General features: G+C 45.0%; 1 protein-coding gene across 2 annotated transcripts in view; it reads right to left on the bottom strand.

The window, feature by feature from the left end:
• Nucleotides 1-24,163, bottom strand: part of MAPKBP1 (mitogen-activated protein kinase binding protein 1) — a 52,385-nt gene extending 28,222 nt beyond the window's left edge. Inside the window, exons 1-2 of one of the 2 annotated variants that reach the window (XM_047736833.1) lie at nt 24,042-24,163; nt 23,273-23,495 (exon numbers count right to left, since the gene is read on the bottom strand). In XM_047736833.1, coding sequence (XP_047592789.1) covers nt 23,273-23,389 — 117 coding nt within the window. In that variant the 5' untranslated portion in view covers nt 23,390-23,495; nt 24,042-24,163. Of the gene's footprint in view, nt 1-23,272 lie in introns of both variants that reach the window. The other variant, XM_047736834.1, reaches the window with a different exon arrangement.
• Between the last annotated feature and the right edge of the window lie 6 nt (nt 24,164-24,169).

Here is a 24,169-nt window from a genome sequence, read left to right as displayed (position 1 = left end):
CTTAACCCACTGAGCCACCCAGGCGCCCCCGCTGACTACTTTCTTCAAGAGAATAGGGCTATTGACTTCTCCAGGGTCTGTCCAGGCCACACGCCCCTTGGTCACATGGGGGAAAAGCCAGTGTGCGTCGCAGAGTTTTAACAGGGCTCAATCCGTGGGGACTCTGGGAAAGAAAATGAAGAATTAAAGCTCAGCTCATAGCCACAGGGGAAAAAGCATTCCCCCAGATCGAGGGAAGTCTCCATTTAAAAGATAAAGTCTAGGGTCCCCAGACTGGCCTCTTGGGTCTCTGAGAGTCAGGAGAAGTCACTGATCTTCGTGCCTTGGCAGGCATGAAAGAAAGGCTGCTCTGATCTACCAAGAGTCAGAGGAATGTGAGGTATTAATTAGGTGACTCATAATATCTCTGATCTTTGCATCCCATCACGTTCCTCCCCTCCACCAGAGAACTCTACCCAACCCAAACATCCACCAGTTCATACAGACTATGAGCCTAGGAGACAGAAACATGACTTGATGCTGTGTTTTGCCAAGCACAGATGCTCAGAGTACTCTAATTATTATTATTAAGCCCCACTCCCACAGAGATGAAAGGGAAACATGTGTAAAGTGCTCAGAGATTCTGAGGACATGGCCACATGCGACATTCACCATCACTCTCACCAACAATATTGTTACCCAACACTGGACGCTCAGCCCTAGGGTGTACACTGAACTAACCTCAAATTAGCTCACTGGCTTTTCTGCTAGATGATCCCATGAGAAATTCAGAATGCCCTGGAACCTCTTCTCACTCCACCTCACTGTCTGCAACAGAACATCTTGCTTGATAGAGGGCCGCCCTCTAGTACTGTCTGGACTCCCTGTACTGGCCCTGCTCAGAGATGTCCTTGGTCTCTCTGTTGGCTCAGAGAAAGAGGCATCTGAATGCGGAAAGGTCATGTAAATAGGCTACAGTGTACTCTGCTAAGAGCCTCGGAGGCCCTAGGAGGGTGATGTGAATCAGAAACACTTCAGGAGTATTCAAGTCTGTAGCAGGGTGGTCTACTCCTAGTCCAGGCCAGTTTCTAGAGGGGAAACCCAAACGGGATGCCTGGTGGCTCAGTGGGTTAAGCACTTGCCTTCGGCTCAGGTCATGATCCCAGGGTCCTGAGAATGAGTCCCGCATCTTGCTCCCTGCTCAGGGAAGCCTCAAGAAGCCTGCTTCTCCCTCTGCCTGCCTCTCTCTCTGACAAATAAATAAATATTTTTTTTTAATTTTTAAAAAAATAGGGAAGGAAAACCCAGATTCAGTTAGGGTGGTTAGGATCTCTCCTCTCTTACTGTTCCAGCTGGAGAATTCAAAGTCCTTCTAGAGGGCTGGTTTAAATTCTTTTTTTTTTTTTTAAGATTTTATTTATTTATTTGTCAGAGAGAGAGGGAGAGAGAGCAAGCACAGGCAGACAGAATGGCAGGCAGAGGCAGAGGGAGAAGCAGGCTCCCTGATAAGCAAGGAGCCCGATGTGGGACTCGATCCCAGGACGCTGGGATCATGACCTGAGCCGAAGGCAGCTGCTTAACCAACTGAGCCACCCAGGCGTCCCGCTGGTTTAAATTCTTATCTCTAAGGACCATTTTAGCTTGAATTAGGTTAGAAAGAAATGCCCTTTGGTGGCCAAAGACCAAAATAAACCCCCGGGACATGATAGTTAAAACCTATACCTTTAGGAAGGCCCCCAAGAGTCTTCTGAGCTCCCTGGGGGGTGTGGACCAGTAATTCCAACTTGTGTCTACTCACTGACAGAGGCAGGTTAGTCCCACAGCCAACCCACAGCCCCCTGACAAGCACTGGACTTGCCAGTAACCATGGGGCCTACCTGAGCCACTAAGCCTAGTGTGGGATAAACTAACTGTACCTGTGTTCTTGAGAGTTTGCCCTAACTTATGCCTCCTTCCTCACTTTTTCTTCACTGCGTAATGCCTTGGCACCCAGTGAGCTTGCTGAAAGGTCTGAGTACCAGGCACACTGGGTAGGGAGCACAAAACACCCCCGGGGAAGTCTGGGGGGAAGCTCAGCTCAATGCACCACTCCCCATCCTGGCACTGTGATCTCCAGCTATCCCAGAGGGAGGGCACTCAGGAACGTTCCTGTTGCACCAACTGCCTGCTGCAGACAGGAGAGAAAGAGAGAGAGGAACCCAAGGCCAGCATCACCCACATAGATGGGAAAGGTCACAGAATCAGGGGCAGTGAGCTAAAGGCTGCTCAAGTCCTATTCCTTTACAGCGAATCATTTCAGGTAAATCCTTTGGATTTAAATTTGCATCAATCCCTCACTTAATGCTACGGCTTTGGTCCCAAAGAATTAGACCAGTCTGCCTGTTCTCAGCTCTCCTTCCCTCTGCCAGGAGTCTGGGTAGGTGTTTTGGGGACAGATGATACAGTTCCATAAAAGATTCATTCTCAAACAAGCTTGGACTTTTCGACAGCAAGCGAAAGCAGGAAGGAGATGTCAGTTACTCCTACCTTTAAGGCCAGGGCTCACCAAACGTTTTTGACCATGACGCACAGTAAGCAAGACAGCTTATAAGTTTCTATCATGACCTGGTATATAGGTCCATGTATGTGTGTGCGTGTGCAGAAAACTGAAATAAAAGTATCACAAAACAATACTTCCCTGATCGCATGTGATATACTTGATTTTCTATCACATTCTATTTCATTAAAAAAATGATACTGGTCACGGCCCATGGTATTGATTTCATGGCCTACAAATGGGCTGGAAGCTCCAGTTTGAGAAACTGCTGCAGACCACCTTTTCCTTGCTGGGCCTGGGTTCCGGGCTCTGATGTCTGGCAACTTTTGTGTTCCTCGGGCCCTTTCCTCCTAGGACTCTTGGCGGTGGGACAGACATCCGGGCTAGGAAACCCCATGGGCAGAAGTTTGCCTGGGCTCCAAACTTGGCTTATTTTCAAAGGATTTATGGTTTTTGGCTTTTTCTAACTTTCTGAACAACTATCCAAAGACAAAAAAAGGCAGTTTCCTTTGGCTCTGCGGAGTGGGAGGAGCAAGGGAAAAACATTCAGGGGCATCAGCTGGTTTTTATTTTATGTTCTAACTCAAACCAGCTTCCTGTTTGCAGGGAGGTTTTGGGCTGAATTCCACTTTCAAAGGATCTGAGAGAGTCCAAAGCTCCTGCGAGGCCTCCAACATCTAGGCTTATTTTGAAAGGGCCCAGCATGATGGAAATTATAAATGGACTCTCTCCCCGTCATAACCTCCATATCCCCTCCTTCTGAAAAGGTGATACAGCTTCCATCTACCGTAGAAAATGAAGATAAACCTGAATGCCCCCTGAGAACACACCGGCAGCTGAACACCCAAGTTCAAGCAGCGGGGTGTCTGAGCCGGCTTCCACAGGCTCAGGACAGCGGACAGTGCCCTTGCCTTCCCACCTCCTCATTCGGGGACCGCACACTGGGAGCCTGAAATCACCATAGTGGGAGTACTTACACCGTGGAAATCAGCAAATGCTACAAATCAGGGCTCTTTTTTTTGTCCCCAGGGAGAGCCTGTAAACATTCAGCAACACCCCACTGAGTTCAGGCTGCTGTTATCTCCCACGTGGACTATCATTCCCATGTGTTCTCCCTGCTTCAGACCTTGGCCCCTAGAGTATTCTTCTCAACATGACAGGCCACAGTGGGGTGGTGGTTGTTCTGTTTATTTTTTAAGATTTTATTTATTTATTTGATAGGCAGAGAGAGAGTACAAGCAGAGGGAGCGGCAGGCAGAGGGAGAAGCAGGCCCCCGCTGAGCAGGGAGCCGGAGGTAGGGCTCAGTCCCAGGACCCTGGGCTCAGCACCTGAGCCAAAGGCAGACGCTTGACTGAATGAGCCACCCAGGCACCACCAGAGTCAATTTTTTTTTTAAAATATTTTATTTATTTATTTGACAGAGATCACAAGTAGGCAGAGAGGCAGACAGAGAGAGAGAAAGAGAGAGAGAGAGGGAAGCAGGCTCTTGGCTGAGCACAGAGCCCGATGCGGGACTCGATCCCAGGACCCTGAGATCATGACCTGAGCCGAAGGCAGCGGCTCAACCCATTGAGCCACCCAGGCGCCCCCAGAGTGAATTTTTTTAAAAAATATATATGAGATCATGTTATTACTCAGCTCAAAACCCTCCACAGGCTTCCCATCCTTAAGTTCAAATTCAAACACTTTACCCTGTTTACAAAGCCCTAAATCATTTGGCCTCTGGCTCCCTCTCTGACCTCATTTCCTCCACTCTCCACCTCTTCCTCCACCTCAGCCACACTGGCTGCCTCAAGCACCTCAAGCAGATTCGAGCTTCAGGTCCTGCATTTACTCTTCCTTCAATTAAAATGCTCTTCCCTCAGCTGTTCACAGAGCTACTCCCCTTAGGTCTTTGCTCAAAGGTCTCCTCCTTAGAGAAGGCTTTCCAGACTCACTTCGTTGTTACCATTCTATACCTAACTTACCCTGTTTTATCTTTCTTCATAGCACTTCAATTCAGGTAGTGACCCTACACTGATTACATTTCCATCCACACACTTACTGTCCGTCTTACTGCCCAGGTGAGGGTGAGCACAAAGTGAGCTTAATGGTACAGGGATCATTTTGTTTCTTAAGCTGATAGCAGGCACACAGTTGTTCATCCTATATCTTTACTGTATATCTTAAAAAATATTGCACAGTCATTGTTAAAGAAAAGATAATGGTCTAGGATGTGACATGGGGCTCAGTACCTCATGAACAAAATCCTTCTGGAATTAATACCCTTGGTTCTCTCTTCACTCATAAGCAATGGCTTCTGGATACTCACTGAACCAACAATGTTGGGGGAAAGGGTAAAAAGAACTCAAGAATAGGAGTTTCTGTTTGATTAGGTTTCTCACTTATGTGCTTCTAAGGCTGCACGTTTTTATGACGCTCTGACACGCCATTTCCAGTGGAAGCTTTCAACAATCACTATCACTTCTCCTGACTGCTAAGCATGGCAGCAGATAATGAGAGAGCGCCCCCTCAGCCTGGGTCCCTGAGTAACTTTGATGAACAGAGCCCCTGTGCTGACCCACAGTGAATATGAGCATGAGCAAGAAATAAACTATCTGTTAAGTCAGGAAGATTTTAGGGTGATTTTGTTACCACAGCATGACATAACCTGGCAATTTTCATACTTTTTGGTCTCTTACACTCTTTGGTTTCTTTACACTCTTAGAAATTACCAAGGACACTGAAGAGCTTTTATTTGTATCAGCATATTAGAAATTACAATGGAAATAGTTTAAAATATTTGTTAATTCACTTTAAAATAATAATAAATCCATACATGTTAATATTTTTATTAAGGATAACTCTTCCAAAACAAAAAAAATCAGTGAGAAGAACAGCATTATTTAACATTTTTGCAAGTCTCTTCAATGTATAGCTTCCCAGTAAACAGCTGGATTCTCTTATCAGCATCTCCATTCAATCTGTTGTGAAATGTCATGCTAGTTGAAGATGAAGAAAATCTGGCCCATTTGGATATGTAACTGGAAAAGGGAGGGATTTCATAGATCCCCTAAAAGGGTACCCAGGGATTCCCAGCCCATACTTTGAGAACCAAAGACCTAGCCTGTCCTGAATAAGATGGCATTTTTCCACATAAGGAAGCAAGCCCACCACTGTGTGAGTACTGGTCTCAAGCATTGTTGAGGAAACTGAGGCAGGGAAGAGATCCTGTGAGAAAAGAGCTGTCATCAAAGTCTGGGATGGGGCCCAAGGTACTGAAAGGAAAGTAAGTCATAAACCCTCACTGCCTGTATGCCAATGAAACCTAGCCGAAAAGACAACCAATCCAGGTAACTGATTATGTCCAGTGACTTGGGACACAGCCACTATAGGCAGCTGGCACCCTGATACAGCCACACAGTTCTAGAACATCGCTTCATGCACATGTGAAAACAGAAGAAAAGAGCACCCACATCAGACTCTACAATGATCTCCTCCACATCCGAAAGCCCAGAAGCAGAGAAAATGCTCAAGGCGTGACCCAGCCTTTGCTTTGGCAGAAGGGGAGTGTTGAGATGGAGGAAAGCCTACACCAGCCTGAGAGGGGGTATCATCTGTCCCCAGAAGCGAGGACGCGGGAGGGCAGAAATTACGACAGACAAACTTTGAGGGAGGCCTTGAATAGCCACCACTCCCAGCACGCACTTGGCAGAGCAGTACTGTACCCTCCTGAGAGAAAGAAGGAAAGCAAAATCATCCCTCACCTTAATGAGATAAAGGGATAACTTCATAATAGCCTAATCCCAAGAGAGAAGGAGAGACTATAAAGCCAACTGTTTAAGTGCTCTTCTGGCTCTCATTAAAGGAGATGGAAATAACAGGTGGCCAAGGGGCAATAGACAGGACAACTCGCTTATACTAGGTAGAATAATATTTTCCAAACGTGCAGATTGTAGCTTATTAATGGGAACTGAAATTGACTGATTTAGTGGGTAGTGAATAAATACAGCAGAACCCAAAACAGATCTCAGAGCATGTAGTGACAGTAAGTACTGATCATGAAACTTCTGTTGGGAGGGGTGTATTCTGGGTCACAATATAAAATGTATCTCTTAATGTGGGTCATCCTCAAAGAAGTTTGAAAATCACCAGGATGTTATAGGAGGTCCTAAGATGAAGAATACACAAACTCTACCCTCTATTCTCAAAATCCATCAGGGAGAAGCGCCTGGGTGTCTCAGTGGGTTAAAGCCTCTGCCTTCAGCTCAGGTCATGATCCCAGGGTCCTGGAATCTAGCCCCACATTGGGATCTCTGCTCAGCAGGGAGCCTGCTTCCCGAGCACGCGCGCGCTCTCTCTCTCTGCCTGCTGCTCTGCCTAGTTGTTATCTCTGTCAAAGAAATAAATAAATAATCTTTAAAAAAATCCATCAGGGAAAATTCACAATATATTACAAAGCAACCCCCAGTATGTGATAAGGGTCATAAGAAAGATACAAAGTGCTCAAAGAGGAGGAAGAGAAATGATTTCTGAGCAGGATCAGGAAAGGAAAACCAAAGAGGCTTTCTTGGAGGTCAAGGTGGTATTTGACCTGGGCCTTGCCGTGAGGATAGGATCTTAACAGGTGGAAATACAGAAAGAAGGAATTCTCAGTAGAAGCAGCTGCATGAACTAAAGCTTGGCAGAAGGAAATGACAGAGCAGGTGAGCAATGGTGAATGCAGACAGTGTTAGGAGAGTAAGTCAGGAGAGGTAGACTTGCAACCAGACCAGGAAGAGCCTTGAATGCCAAACGAAGTGGGGTCATCTGTAGGCTCTGGGAAGCCACTGAAGGATTTCAAGCTGCAGACGCAGTCAAAGCTATGTTTTGGTGATGACGCATGTGAGAAAAACAACACAAGCAGGGAGCCCAATCAGGAGGCCGTTACAACAGTTCAGGTGAGAAGTAATGAGGATTTAGACCAGCATGAAGATAATGAGAGCAGAAAAGACATGATGGGTTCAAAAGTAACAAGGCAAATAGAATCAGCAAGACTGGGCACCTGACAACTGTGGAGAAAGAAGGCAGAAGACTCAAAATTTTTAAACTCAGAGATAGGGAACATGGAAAGAAATGGTGCAGGATCAGAATGCAGACCTGGGTCTGGACAAAGGAGGAAGGATGGGAGCCAGTGATGTCTGTTTTAGGCATGCTGAATCCAAGACATTTCCGGGATATTCAATAGGAACCACAGAATATGCACTTTAGCAACATAAGCATGGAATTAAATGCCTGGGAAAGAGGTCAGGGCTCGAAATAGGTATCCGAGAATTATTCGCATGGAGGTGAAAACCACCACTGAAAGTACAGTAGAAGATGGAGGGGGTGGGGGAGAGAGGCTGAGGAAAGAATCGTGGAGAGTAACTATTTTTAGAGTAAGGAGAAGATGAGATGCCAGGCAATTAGAAAGAGAGGAGGAGACCCAGGAAGCCAGTGAAGGGGAGAGCGCCCAGAAAGGAGAGGGAGTTGATGTAAGTGCCAGAAAGAAGTGAAGGAGGCAAGAAAAGGACTCTCCAGAGTCCAGAACCATCTGCAACACGGGCAGCAGAGCACCAGGTTCCAAGCAGTCCCAGACTCCTAAACACGCGATCCCGGGAAGCCTGGGGAGGGTCATCTAAGCCTCTCTGGTCTCTCCATCAGGGCCCTAGATCGGCTCAGCCCACAGGCTAAAGTAGAGGCACCAGGCAATGAAAGATCCAGCCTGTGGAGCTAAGACAATGGCTCTGCTAGCGAAGGGCTTCTTGTTGGAGTCTGCGATAGAAGTGGCATGGAGTTGCCCTTCCTTGCTCAGCGTGAGGGGCCATTCCAGTGAGTCTGCAAGGGCAAGTTGGCAGCTGCTCCCTTGAGGAAGAGAACAAAGAGGCCAGAGCCACAAAAGGCCCGCGTCACCTAGGACTGAGTTGACCTCAACGTGGTAAAGAAACCCAGCAACTGGGAGGAAGGCAACCCCTGGTTTTGTTGCCCCCAGTTCCTTTCTTCCCCCTCTCCCTTTCCCCACTTCTCAATCCCACTAACACAAGCTTTAAATACTTGAGTTGTAAGTCATTCCAGCCAAACCATGGGCTTGCTATTTCTATAAACAAGCATGTCACAGACCTGTCCATGGCAGAGCACTCTCCGCCTTACCCTCCCTTCCTGCAGGTTAAGAATAACTATGCTTGTCTCTTACCCACGCACTACACTCTAATCTCACAGAGCAGATTCGCCACCAGATTCTGACAATTGCCGCTTATGAAAAAGCCACAGAGAAAGCTCAAGGCCAGCAGGCTTTGTGCACGGACTTCGCCAGCTGGGCAGGGACCCAGTGCCTGGTCTGGGGAGGGGGAAGTGAGAGGTGGGTACCCTGCCCAAGCTCACTCACTCCTGCTCCTTCAGAGTCCAAAGTGCCATCTGGTCGGAGGCAGGAAGGGACACGACGGCCACAACAAGACTGCAGGACAGATCCTGCCTCTCCACGCTGCTCCTGGCCTCCATCCTGTCTGGCTGATTTATAGCTCCACTCTCTATGCCACGAAGGCTTCCAGAAACAAGTAACTTCCAATATGACCAAAAAACTGGGCTCTCAAACTTAGAGTTCAGCATGAGTTGGAGCTGAGCCAAATTCTCCAGGCTGGGATTAAAATAGCCTCAGCTTCTAGGAAGGTAAATCTGCCCCGGCTTGGGAGGTGACCTTAGAGATCCTCTGGCCATAAACCCCTGAAGACTAGAGAACAAAGGTTCTCAATCCTGGCCTACCAACAGAATTACTCAGAGGGTTTAACAAGTCTTTCTCAGTTATCAGTCCTTACCCTATGATTCTCACTCAACAGACATGGAGCCGGGGGTTCAGAGTCTGCGTATTAAAGCTCTCCAGGGGGCTCTAATGATTAATCAGGTAGTGAACTATAAATTAAAGCATTTTGTCTTTTTATTTCCAAACATCAGCCCCTCCTAGGACTAAGGAGAAAACAGTCCTCCAAATGCTCTCCTAAGAATATCCAGACCCATGGGGTGTGAAAGGTCTTGTGCAGAGAGAGGATCTACAGCTTTAACAACTGCCATTCACTGAATGTGTACTCGGCCAAGAACTGTGCTAGGCAATTTACAAGATAGTTTCATTTAATACCCTTGACAACTTTTTTTTTTTTTTTAAGTAAGCTCTATGCCCAATGTGTGGCTTGAACTCCTCACTCCAAGATCAAGAGTTGCATGCTCCACTGACGGAGCCAGCCAGGTGCCCCTTACCCTTGACAGCCTCATGAAGGACAGGCATTATCTCCATTTTTCAGATGAAGGAATCAGGTTAAGTAGTGAGTGGAAGACCCAGTATTTAAACCTATGTCTGTCTGCCTGGTTCCAGAAACTCTGGTGACCTGAGGAGGGAGTTCGAGTTCTCCCAAACCATCAGAATGATGCAGTTTATGGAAGAGCACCTGGGGAAGTCCCCAGGCCTTCATGGCAGCATCAGAGATAGGTCTAAGAACCAAGGTAGAAGGCAGAGGGCACAGGACAAAGTAGAGGGGAATAGGGTCCTCTCCTGCTAATTTTAACATACTTTTTAAAATTAACAGGTCTTATCAGTACCTGAAATGGGTCTAAAAAATGGGTTCTGACCTCTCCTCACTGAATGGTTGCAGAGAAAAATAAACAGAGGGTCTTCTAATGCTAGAGTAGCCCCTCACCCCAGGGCCTGCTCATGTCCAGCCAGCTCTAGAACCTATAGTCAACATGGACAGCTGACACCCATTTCCAAGGCAAATGACATTATAGTGTCCAAAGCAGCAGCATCTGATTTCGTGTGCAGATGGAGGAAGAGGTGAGAGCAGCATCAGACCTCAGACCCGAGTTCTGGAAATCAGAGATCACAAGCTAAGGGACTCTGTTATGGTATCACCATCGGCTTGCACCCAAGTCCAAAGAGCAGTGTTGACAACACAGTGCCTGGTACAGAGCAGCACTTCCACTCTCTCTTTCTCTTCCAGTTATCAGGAAGGCCAGGATAGGAGGTACCTCAACTTAAGCAACCAGAATAAGAGGAAAAAAAATTTTTTTTTCCTATCTAGCGTCAGTCCTTCCTACAGCAAGACCAGAACCACAGACAACACTTCATTAGCAAAAGTCTGATCATGAAGAAAGGTCTAAGTCCTCTTCATTCACCAGCTCTACATGCCTGAGTTTTCTTAATCTCTTGCTTCCAAACTTTGTAACCAGGGAGAATACTATGTGTTCCTTATCTGAACTAAGTGTGCAATGTGGATGTGTGATCTGGGACGAAAAGGACAGTGGGGGAGGATCTTGGTACCCCTGTAATCATGCCAGCTTGGGCCATGAGACTCCCCTCTACAAAATGCTCACTTCCTTCCCATTCTGAATCCCAGCACCCTGAACTAGGCCTTCAGCACTGCATTCCTGTATATAGCAATGACTTTCTAATCAATTTCCTTCCTTTGGACCATGTCCTCCTCTCCCTTGACCTGTCAGAACAATCTTGCCATAGCACAGCTTTGATCATGTTCCTCCCCTGCTCAAAAACTTTCAATGGCTCCTCACTGCCGACAAAATAAATTATGAATGTCTTAGCCTGGCAACTGCAGCTGTCAAGTGATCCTATCTTTCTTTCAATTCTATTTCCTACTACTCACCTATATGAATCATGTGCATTTGTCAATCTGGATTATTCATGATTCTGGAAAGGCGCTTTGGGGCTTTAGTTTATATTCTTCTTCTACCAAGAAGCCCTTCCCTTCCACCACCCCCTCCTGAAATCCTTCCTGTCCTCTCAAGGATCAGCTCAAATATCACATCCCCTGTGATTCTTTGCATGATCAAAGATTCTTTGCATGATGGCCAGGAATGATTCGTCCCTCGTTTGGTACTTTTACAGCTGTAATATGTCCTTCATTCACATGGCCTGTGCTACTTAGTACCTCGTACGGAAGTTCTTTATGGATCTGTTACTTCTCTCCTACTAGTCTCCTGAAAGGCAGAGGCCGTACCTACACTCTATGCTTACAACACAGAGCACAGTGTTTAATAAATATTTGAGTCCAAGTTTTAGTATTTTAAAAATATTTGTGAATACTCTGGTTCATCTTACCCAGTAAGTTCTTTAACCTCCTAGAGAATTCTCCATCTATCACAGCCAGCCCTAGAAGTTGGAGAAGGAAGCAGGATTTTGATGCCTTTCCAGAAAGAATGTGGAGGGCCTGTATGGAATAACCCATGTGCTTTAAATGATTACAGACAAAACCGTTTCATCCTTGACTTTAGTAAATATATGTATGGCATAAATATATGCCATACATATATTTACTTCACAAATCTGACTAAATCATAATTAAAGACTAAGTCTAAAGAGATCAGAGGTAATATTTATTTATTTATTTATTTATTTATTTATTTAAAGTAGGCTCCACGCCCAGCATGGAGCCCAGTGCAGGATTTGAACTCATGACCCTGAGATCAAGACCTGAGCTTCAATCAAGAGTCAGAGGCTTAACTGACTCAGGCCCCCAGGCATTCCTCAGAGGTAACTTTTTAAATAAAAGTGACAATACTGTTATTTAAAAAGAGCATTACCTGTCCTTTATAATCAGAAATGGATACAGCCATAAGTAGTTATTCTGGATGTTGAAATTATGAATAAGATTTGTGTAAAAAATCTTTTCAGAAAGCATATGCACTGGGGTGCCTGGGTGGCTCAGTGGGTTAAGCCGCTGCCTTTGGCTCAGGTCATGATCCCAGGTCCTGGGTTCGAGCCCCACATGGGGCTTTCTGCTCAGCAGGGAGCCTGCTTCCTCCTCTCTCTCTGCCTGCCTCTCTGCTTACTTGTGATTTCTCTCTGTCAAATAAATAAATAAATAATCTTTAAAAGTTAAAGATTATATATAAATATATCATATATATTTTTCAACATTTGTGCATAACTTTGTGCTTGAGTGAATATAGATTTTTAAAGTTAAGAATTTTAGATTTAAATATGAAATACACAGGTTTAAATTGGATACCTTTATCTTTATTGTTTTCTACTTACAAAAATAATACAGACTTATTGTAAAAAAATTCCAACATTACAGAAATATAGAAATGTAGACAGTGAATGTCCGCCATAATCTACTAGCCCTCCCTGAGGTAACCAATATTAACAACAGTTTGGTATTTATAGCCTCACTTTTTTTTTCTATGCATATACTAACATACAGCTTTTAACAAAAATATAATTATTAACATAAAAAGATATACAGTTTGCTTTTTGTCACTTAATATATCTTGTATACCCTTTCACATCAGTAAATATAGATTGACCTCATTCTTTTCAGCAAGTGCAAGGTGTTTCATTTCATGGATTTATCCCAATTCCCTATCGATGGCTACCCAGACTACTCCAAAGATTTCACTATTGCGAATAACACCAAAAAAAAAAAATAACAATAATAAAAAAATTCCGTCATATACACTTTTATGTGGTGTGAACGTTTGCATAGAATAGATCCCCAAATTATAACTGCTAGATCAAAAGATGTGAGTATATTAATGCTTCTTCTAATTGATATCACCAAATTGTCCAAATTAGAAAACTTAAAACAATGGGTTGTAAATTTAACACGTTTTCACTCTGTCTTTAAAGTCTTAGTCTGAAAGGGAACTCTAGGACTAATTCATTTCCCAAATTATTTTTCAATACAAATGAACTGGCTCCCAAAGAAGAAAAATTATCTCTAGAGAAGCTATCGCTGTTAAAAAGCATGCACGTCCCTCCAGTGTTTTCTAAATAGACACAGTAAACTAGGACTCCTCCCTCCCCCACTGGTTCACGGGTTTGACTTTTCAAAAGTTCCCAAAAATCATACCCATGGCCCTGAAATAATAAATTATACAGGAGTTGGTATTAAAAAAATGTTTGCTAAGCCTTCCTCTTGGTCAGTATTGTTGATACAAGTTACAATATTGGCAAGAAAAAGGTACTGAAGATAACTAAAAGCCGCATGGGGAGGATGATTAAATGTTGGAACAGAAGAGGCTGAACCTGCAAAAAGGGACTCCTCGCAAACGTAAATCTGAATGAATAAAATCTTGCCAGCAAATGAGAAAAAAATTCCTGAATATTTTAGAAAGCTATGGACCCTGATAACATTAGCAACCCCTTAACAGCGATAAACTTATTTAGACCTTACAGTGTGCTTTCACATTCATTAGCTCTCCTTTAATCCTCACGACAGCCCAAGGAGGAAGCCCTCAGTGTTCTCACTTTACAAAGGAGAGAGAAGCCACCTCTCTCTTGCCTCTCTCTCTCTCTCTCTCACACACACACACACACACACATGCCTGACTACTCAATGTACAGCCCAAGGAAATGCAGCAGTGGCTTCACTCAGGAGCTTGGGTGAACTTCAGAGTTCCAGGGTAGACCCAAATCTGAATCTGCTTTTTTTAATCAGACCACTCATGGCCTCTTGCCCCTCCCCACTAACCTGCCTGCACATTCATTCTTAGAAACCCTATTCACTAGCCAGTTCTGGGTTTGCTATGAGGGCCAGTCGTGAAGACAGTTGCTGGCAGGGTAGGGTGGGGGTGGGGGGGACGCCTTCCTAGAGAGATCAAAGCAGCCTGGGGAAGGAAGGACACCGTAAGGAGAAAGGACATGTTTAGTCTGCATTAGGTTACTATGTCATATGAAAACAATCATGGATATGTGCCTTTTCCCAAACAGAAGCGGCCCAGTGAGCATCAGGATAACTCAAGGAGGGCAGCTACAGCCTGCCTGCCGCATGTTTCGTTCTGACAAGCAGCTGCTTGCTTTTCTCCAACGCAGCAGTTGAGAAGTGGCAAGGGTCAGAGTCTCTGAGCAAGCTCTGAGCTCCTCCCCCACGATCACAAACTGCCTGTGGGCTGCCCTCCACCCAATCCACCTGGCCTGGGGCTTCCTCTCCTCAGACGACCCAGGGCAGCTGCAGGAAAGCATGTATTAAGATCCCATGCTATTGCACCCATAATGTTACCATCATTGCCTATTTGACAAAAGAATGAAAATAATACAAATCTGAGGTCAGGAGAGGCAAGATCCTTGTTCAAGGAACTTAGCAACCTTGGAGCCTGCCCAACCAAAGAGAGTCAGGTGAGCATATGACCTCATTTTTGCTCTTTTTCATGGTTACTTGAACTCCAGCTGTCATCATCGAGATCAGCTCTGGCATGGGGCATTTTAGACGCAGTTTTTTTCCACAGAAAATAGGCATTTTAACTCAGCAATCCTCTACTGCTTCAAAGACAAGGTCAGTTGTGAGTAGGGAGAGGCACAGAAATAAAAAGGAAGAGCACAGAGATAAACAAGGAGAGGTCTGGGGTAAGGTAGAAGTAGCAAGCCATAAGGAGTGTGAGCTACACATTCTGGTTCAAGGCCCTTGAGTCCCCCCACACCAAAACAAGCAAAGCATCTGCTGGTCTCCACTTCACTCCCCCACCTCACTCCAACCCCAGAGAGAAGCAGCAACTACTTGCAGCTTATGGTCATCTGACATGACAGAACTGTGCCCGGTCAACTTGACATTCATGGACCCACAGAACCACTGTGTATAACAGTACAACTGCTCCTAATGGTACTGCAGGACAAGAAGTGGAAATCTGGAGTTGGGGGTGGGAAGAAATGCAAGGATGTAGTGGGAAAGGAGGGTTACCAAATGATGGCTCTAAAATAATCTGAGGGGTTTCGGGGTGGCTCAGTCGGTTAAGCGGCTGCCTTTCGCTCAGATCATGATCCCAAGGCCCTGAGATCAAGCCCTGCACCGGGTTCCCTGCTCAATGGGAGAGCCTGCTTCTCCCTCTCCCTCTGCCTGCCACTCTGCCTACTCTGCGTAATTGTGCTCCCTCTCTCTGTCAAATAAATATATAAAATCTTTTTAAAAAATAAATTATTTTTAAAAAATAAACATGGGGACCATGTTTTAATTACATACAATATGATGTTATTGTATTTCATAATTTTTTTAAAGTTAGTTTTGTTTTTTAAGGGCCACCACCTTTAGCGAGGTTAGCTGGGCATATGGGGAAATGACCAGGGGCACCACTAAAGAAATATAGATTTCAAAGCCTCTGAGAAGTATGACGGGAAGTTAGAAACTGTAGTGTGCTCAGGATGAATGAGAAGCAATGTTCAAATCCAGAAGAACCTAAGAAACTCCCTTCTCAGGATTCCTCCAAAAGAGAATCTACCATACTGGAAAAAAAAAAAAAAGAAAGAAACAAGGAAAGAAAGAAAAAAATCAGTCATGTAGTTTCACTAAGTGCTCCAAGATCTTTGAGTAAATTTAAATCTCAGCTATGAAAGAAGGGGCAAGAAGGAGAAAAGGTCTTTAGCTTCATTCCAGTTTTAGGAAGAGATAAAGTATATAAACTTAGAAATCTAATCTAAAAAAAAAAAGAGTGTTTTATAGACTACAGAAGCAACAAAAAGCATTATAAACATTCTCTGGGATAAAATGAGAGCGGGTAGAATTTACTCCCAAGAAATCTAAGAAGAGATACCCATCCTGTGATGTGAACTCACTCTTCTGTAAGTGCCCTTCAAAACCAGAGGAAAATGCTGTAGCCGATTAAGAAGCACCGTAGACTTGGTGATGAAACTGTTGGGAGGGAGGAAACCAAGGTGTGGAAAATGGGAACACTCAAAAATACCAACCCTAAAGATCTATACCGCCCCATCTGTCTGCTGTACTCACTTAATTTCTTGCCCCCCCCCCTTACCCTTTCTTTTCATTTTAAGAGGTAACAGAAGTTAAGGTAAAACCCACACTGTGGATCTGATTCATCAAACACCCAAGCAGGTGGGCAAGCTCTCATTGCTCAACTCTGCTGAGAGGTACTGTAAAGGGAAACTGAGAGAAAACCCATTAGACAATGGGCCCAGAAGAGAGGCTTAGCTTGTAGAGATGGGAATGTGATGTATAATACAACAAATCCTACTGCAAATACTGTAGCTGTTTTTCTAACCAATACTGCAGTCTGCCCATGAAGTAAAACCAACAGATACTTGGAGAACAACAGTGCAACAGACCCCGTTCCCAGAGAAGCTTAGTTTGAATAAACAGAGTCCCAAATTTCAAGCTCTGGACTGTTTTCCAAACAAAGGGGCAGTGATAACAGCCCACAAGCCCAACTTTAGATTCAGGAGGTTGACGGAGAGGTTACAGAAGTCAGACTGAAGGCTTACTTCTACCAATGTTTTTTCATTAGTCAAGAGATGAAAAACACGCAAGTGACAAATGGAAGAGGGAAGAGTGAAGGCAGAGAAATACCAATGGCCCCAAAGACATTCAAAATATGGGCAGAAAATAAGACAGTGACTCAAACTGACCCAACAGGGGAAACTTGCCTTAAATTACAAGCAGAGGGAGGGGAAAGAAACTTGGAAAGCAGCAGTGTTGTTAGACTTTGAAATAAGTGAGACCAAGCAGATGAGGGAAGGCTTTGCAAGACGACTTAAAGCCTGAAGAGGCTGGGCTATTTTAGACAGCAAAGGAGGAGCTGGGCTGGGGAGAAAGGAATCCTCTCTCTCCAGTGAGAATCACTTTGAAAGCTGAGGGCAGCTGCAGGCACCGGAAGGAGAAATGAAGCAGAGATCAAAGGAACAAAACCAGAACACCTCACACTTTTCCTTGGACACCACCTGTTCTGAGAAGCTCAAGGCACTTTACGAGCCTTACTTGAGGAATAAGTCAGAGATAGAAAACTCAATAAAGGGGAGCCTAGGTGACTCAGTTGTTAAGCGTCTGCCTTCCGCTCAGGTCATGATCCCAGGGTCCTGGGATCGAGCCCCACATTGGACTCCCTACCCTGCGCGAAGCCTGCTTCTCCCTTTCCTAATTCCCCTGCTTGTGTTCCTGCTCTCCCTATCTCTCTGTCAAATAAATAAATAAATAAAATCTTTAAAATAAAAAAAAAATAAAAAAAACTCAATAAGAAGTTGCTGAAGGTCATTCACAAAGGCCGGTGAGGGGCACATCTTTGGCCCACAGGGGCCCCCTACCCTTGGCCATCTACTTCTAGGTGGGGAGACCAGAGAGGGTGTATTTTTTTTAAAAGACTTTATTTATTTATTTGACAGAGAGAGAGATCATAAGTAGGCAGAGAGGCAGGCAGAGAGAGAGGGGGAAGCAGGCTCCCCACTGAGCAAAGAGCCCAATGCGGGGCTCAATCCCAGGACCCAAAATCATGACCTGAGCCAAAGGCAGAGGCTTAACCAACCAAGCCACCCAGGCACCCGAGAGGGTGTATTAAACACTAAAACCCCTTGGTTCCTATGACTGCCAAGGGAAGTGGGTAGTGGAATGGTGACATAAAAAACTGGCCACGACTCAGAGACATTATCATAAAGTTTCCTATTCCTGCCCACAGAGGAAATTCCTGCTGATCTGTCTTAGTAAGGCAATTATCAGTTCCTCATATCTGACCCTACAAAAGGGCAGTTCTCTCAGACCTATCTCTGACATAACACTTTACAGAGCAATTGGTCTAAAAGACACAGCGGAGATAAGAACTGCCCAAGGAGAATAGTATACTCACTGGGCTAGCTTTCTATACTCTCAAGAAGCCTCAATGAGGGGGCACCTGGGTGGCTTAGTCGGTTAAGTGTTCGACTCTTGACTTTGGCTCGGGTCATGATCTCAGGGTCATGGGACTGAACCCCACATCCGGCTGTGCTCAGTGAAGTGTCTGCTTCAGAATCTCTGTCTCCTCTCCCTCTGCCCCTCCCCACATTCATGCTCTCTCCCCCTCTCTATAATAAATAAATAAAACTCTAGATAAAGTAAAATAATTTTTGAAAAAAAGAAGAAGAAGAAGCCTCAATGAGGGCTGGGGTATGAAGCAAACAGATTTCAGGTCCTAGCACTTAAGCCACAGGTTTGTAATCCAGCAGCAGGCTTCTGGTGGAACTTAAATTATACACTGCTCTGTGGGGAGCCTGCTTCGCCCTCTTCCTCTCCCTCTCTTTCTCTCTGTCCAATAAATAAAAAATAAAATCCTTAAGAAACAACTATCAAGGGGCGCCTGGGTGGCTCAGTGGGTTAAGCCGCTGCCTTCGGCTCAGGTCATGATCTCAGGGTCCTGGGATCGAGTCCAGCATCGGGCTCTCTGCTCAGCAGGGAGTCTGCTTCCCTCTCTCTCTCTCTCTCTCTCTCTGCCCGCCTCTCCATCTACTTGTGATCTCTCTGTCAAATAAATAAATAAAATCTTAACAAAAAACAAAAAACAAAAAAAAAAAGAAACAACTATCAAACCCTACCCCAAGAGGGAAACCTGGGTGGTTCGGTCGATTAAGCATCGGCCTTTGGCTCAGGCCATGAGCCCCAGGTCCTGGGATCGAATCCTGCATCTTCTTCTGCTTCTCCCACTGCCTGCCCTTGCCCCTGCTTATGTGCACGTGCTCTCTCTCTGACAAATAAATAAACTCTTAAAAAAATATTAAAAAATAATTTTAAAAAGCTCTACCTCCATGGGGCGCCTGGGTGGCTCAGTGGGTTGGGCCGCTGCCTTCGGCTCAGGTAATGATCTCAGAGTTCTGGGATCGAGTCCCGCATTGGGCTCTCTGCTCAGCAGGGAGCCTGCTTCCCTCTCTCTCTCTCTCTCTCTGCTTGCCTCTCTGTCTACTTGTGATCTCTCTCTGTGAAATAAATAAATAATTTAAAAAATAAAAAAAATAAAAAGTTCTACCTCCAGAGCCTCTGATTCCAAATAGCTAGGATGGGGCCCAGGAATGTGTATTTTTTAAAATGCTGCAAAAGTGTTCTATCTCACTGCTGTCCTGACTCCTCTCCCAAGTCAAGAGACATCCAGCTCAGGCCAATGATCCCTATATAAATGCCCTGGAAATGAATATGCTTTCCCAATACCAAACAGACAGATTAAAGGGTCTCAGTATTAACACCTGGACTCAAACACTGAGCAAAAGCTAAAATTAGATTATTGCCAGTTTTTTCTCTTCCAGGAAAATCCCCTACACAAACTCTTCTTAGAGCCGCATATTAAAAGGCTCAAAGCACCACCATACAAACAGACATGAGAAAATTTGGGGGGAAAATGAGAAAGAAAGAAAGAGAGAGAGGAAAAAAAGAGAATGCGTTAAACTCGTACCCATAAAAACTGAGAACTAGAAGAAAGCTACAAGTCATCTCACCCATTGTTTCCGGAGAAATAATAATATATAACCCAGAGTGGACAAATGGCTATTAGGGAGGAGGAGGTTTTCAAAACCTCTTCATTTACTTTTTCAAAATCTAACAACTCTCCAGCACAGGAAACTTTTGTATCCCTAACTTACATCGTGCCTGCTCGGCTTCATTCCATTTCTGTCCTTTGTTAAAAGAGAAAAATGACCCAGCTCCCTCCACATAAAAATCTGCCAGAAATTTTAAGAAAAGAGGGGGAGGGCTAGCTACCCAGAGCACACACATTTCTGAGGGTGAAAACACAGCCTCTGCTGAAAGGCAAAACTGACAACTGTATAGAATTTGAAGCTGAAGGGTGTTTACAACTGATAACTTTGAGTTACACTTCATCAACGCTCAGCAGATCTGGCAATAAAACGTCAAATTACTCTTTTCTAATTCTATCTCACTGCAGAGACTTCCCTCCCTTAGAGAAAGCTTAATACAAATCCCAGCTCTCAATTACCCATTTCTCAATCAAGACTCTCAATGACATTTCTACTTGGCTCTCATTCCAGCTTTTAACCATATTTCAACCATATTTTTAACTAAGTCTCTCCTGAGTCAAAAAGTCTTTAATGAGCACTATTTTCTGCATATATGCACCCCCTCTTCTCACTTGTGCCCTTCATACCTAACGAAGCTGGCTACATCTTTACTTCTTTTTCAACATTTTCATATTCCTAATTCAATTTTTCTTTAAAGACATCACAAAACTCCTCCTGATCATCTCCCATTCTTCTGAAATTCCAAGTTTATTCCCACTATATCTGACACCATTAAAGTGTTTTCATTCATTTATGCACTTAAGATTTACTGCTCACCTTACACTATACTAAACAGTGTGATGTAAAAGAAATAAATAACATGACTCTTGGCCTTAAGAAATGAAGGCATACATAAAAGAACAATTAGAGATTGGTTCCAAGGTACTGGGGCTACTCAGAGAAGTCCCTGTGGCTGCAGTAAATATAGAATTGAATGTAAAAGTAAGGGGAGAGGATGCCTGGGTGGTTCAGTTGGTTAAGTGGCTGCCTTCAGCTCAGGTCATGATCCCAGGGTCCTGGGATCAAGTTCCGCATTGGGCTCCTTGCTCAGTGGGGAGCCTGCTTCTCTCTCTTCGTCTGCCTGCCTCTCTGCCTACTTGTGATCTCTCTGACAAAAAATAAATAAAATCTTTTTTTTTTTTAAAGTAAGGGGAGAATTTGATAAAAAGGCTGCTTTAGACAGGAGGAATAGTATGACTCCAAGCAGCAGGCCATCTGAGGTAAAAGCTGCACAAAGGCCCTCTGTCACTTCCTTCTTTGCCCGCCCCCCAACCTCAAAGGCATATGTCTTTTGGTCGTCAAATTTTATTTCAGCATTAGTTATCCGTGAATCACAAGCTTTCTGATTGTTACCATGATGACCCACAGCCACCACATAGTAGAGCAGCTCACAAAGCTTTATACATCAGGTCCTATGTGGATTACTACAGGATAGGCTTTTAGAATCATCTTAAGTCAAGAGTTCAATGAGTGTGGGGGGTCGGGCATCTGTAGGGTCCTGGGCACACAAAACCAGCAACTACTTTTGGGTGCTAAAGATAGACACCAGCACTCTTGCTCTGTCAGACTACTCAAGGGTCATTCAACTTCAGCTAAGTATTTCCTTCATTCTCAGCTCTAGGACAAACAAAGCCATTTAAAGCAGCCTGAAACACTGAATTTCTATTTGAAAACAGGGATGTTTAATGGTGATGCCAGAGGGATACTCTTTTTCACTGTTTTCCTAGAGAACTTCTCCTCTTCTCTTGTCTCAGGACTCACAGTTCAAGCATCCCCACCTCTGTGAAGTCTTTCCTAATTCCCCTAAGCTGACTTAGGTTCCCTCCCATGTGTTGCCCTTAAGACCTTTATGCTTACTTCTAGGACAGCAATTAAATATACCAAGTTGTAATTATTTGTTTCTATATCTGACTAGCCACAAGCTCTTTGATGGCAAGGATGTTTTATTTGTCACTGATTCCATACATAACAGGCACAGAATAAACATTTGTTGAGTCCTTTAATGATGAGTGATATGGGAAGTTTTAAAGAATGGCAACTGTACCTTCCGAATTCCATTCCAAAATTATAGTAAGTATTAACACTGAAGAATAAACTCCCATTACACATTTCTACTACCTATAGCATTCTTGGTCAGAAAAAGAGGCCAAAACATATGAGAAGATTGCTCTAATAGTGGTAGTCACTGTCAAGTTACCAGACAAGAATAACAGAGCTTGCAGTACTAAGAATGATCCAACACAGTAAATGAGCAAAGACAGTCAAATCTAAATCAGTTTCTAAGTTCCAGGCTCATTCTCCTACTTCTGGAGAATATGAACAGTGAATTCCTATTAGAGTCCTTAGAAAGGTCACCAACTCCACTGCCATGAAACCCTGTGGCTAATTTCAATTCAATATGACCTCTGCTGAAATATACAGGAAGGCTATTCTCCTTCTGACCACACTGAAGTAAGGTTATGTTAAAGGACAGAGATCTGAATTAAGCCTTCCCAGAATCCTTCCATGTTGTATATGAGCACTCTAAATTATTCCTCATTGGCCCTACTCATCCTCTGAAGAGATACAGGCAAGGCAATAAAATGCTGCTGTTTCCAATGCCTCTCCCTGTAGCAATCCTGTACTGCACAAGGCTACTGTGTTTATTGGCTGCTAATATGACACAAAGTCTAACCTGATTCTACGGGAAACAAAGCCCTAGGTTCCTTCAGGGATTAAATAAATTTGTTCTACTTTTCTAATCCCAAAATTGTGGGGGCTCAACGAAGTTGAAGAAAACATAAGGACCTACACCTAGACAAGTGAGGGGATGAAAAAGGACTGGCCTCTAAGCAACTTCTGGAGTGTTGGGTTGGGAGGTGTGCGTAACAGCGCTAGGCAAAGAATGAGTAAGACAGGCAATGTTCAAGGATAAACCAGGAGAACTGTTTTGCTGGCAGATACCTGGCTCCTTGCATGTTATCATTCCTAGGCAGACGAGAGGTTCCAATTAAATTAATTTAGGCTGCTTGAAGAGACAAATTTGTTTTGACCCCAGGCAAAAGCACTTAGCAAGCCAATTCCTCAAACTAGGTGTTCTTTCTGCTACTACTGTCTTGCATAACCTCAGCCATGACACTAACACCTGCAGCTACCTTAGTCACAATTTAGCCCTTCACATGGTATGTGGTCCCACTACTTTATCCAAAATGGGCTGAGTCATCACTTATGAACTGGCTTCCCCAAGCACAGTCTTAGTTTGTAGTGAAGTTACAAGTGAACCCAGCTTGCTTTTCTCTTATTCCTTTTCATGGAGAAATCTCGACATGCCCACTCCTGCTCCTCTTTTTCCTTAACCTAAAATGAAATCATTGCTTCCTTGAGGGGCAGAGATGGGCACACTTGATCCTTTAGAGCCAAGAGGAACTTTTGGTTCTCCTCTCTCCCAAGAAAAGAGGAAGGCGAAAGAGGAACATGGAAGAGAAGATGGGACGATTGGAAAGGGGAGCCTCCCAATACTAGGACTCACCTTGGAGCTGAGATCCTCCCGCCGGTTTCCTGCCTTACTCCTGCGTAATTTGATGGATGGGGATCGCAGCAGGTTCTTGATTCGGCTGGTAATGGTTGACCCTTCCACAGCCATCATGATGAGGAGCCCCCGGGGACAGATCCTGGCCCAATCTTGGAACTTGTCTCAAAAGCGGCACTGCCTTCCCACTCCACAGGTCCTTCCAGTATGCCCTCCCACTGACCTGAGATGGCAGAGGGCACCTTACCTTCTGCCTAGCCGTGTCTGCAGCTCTTATCTCTAGGCATTACCCTCTCCCTGCTCCTCACACCTGCCTTCAAGCCCTGCGCGGTTTCTTACGTCTGAAGGACAAACCCATGAAAAAGACGGGGAAAAAAGGCCTGAGCTGCAAAGAAATACCAGGCCCACGCCTGCCAGAGGCATTCAGCCAGAGGGATGGGATTGGCCCTAGTAGGGCTTGTGGTTGGTCTGCTCCCCGTTAATTCCCAACTGTTTCCATGGCAACTGCAGTGTCTAAAGAAGGAGGCCGCCGAGGCCACCGAGGAGTCCGCCCAGGGCTTGGACACCTGAGCTGGCGGCCGCAGGGACACTCGGCGCGGCGGGGTTCGCAGTGGCCCGGCAACCCGTTCTGCCACGGGAGCCTCCCTCCCCCACCCCCGACCCTCGGGAGCTCGCTCTCCGCCCTCAGCAGGGGCCCTGGACCCTACTCTTTCACCTCCCTCAGCAGCCCCAGCAACTCGCCAGCGCCCCCGCTCGGGCTCAGCCTCACCAGCCCCAGGGCGCCGGGGGCACCCCGCTCACAGCGCCCTCAGGCATCGCGCTCGGCGATTTCGGCTCCGCAGCAGCAGCGGCAGCAACAGCTATGGTGGCACGAGCGGCTCAAAACGCGAACTACCG

This window comes from Lutra lutra, chromosome 7, assembly GCF_902655055.1.
Source record: "Lutra lutra chromosome 7, mLutLut1.2, whole genome shotgun sequence".
Classification (NCBI taxonomy): domain Eukaryota; kingdom Metazoa; phylum Chordata; class Mammalia; order Carnivora; family Mustelidae; genus Lutra; species Lutra lutra.
This window is presented reverse-complemented; position numbering and strand designations above follow the sequence as displayed.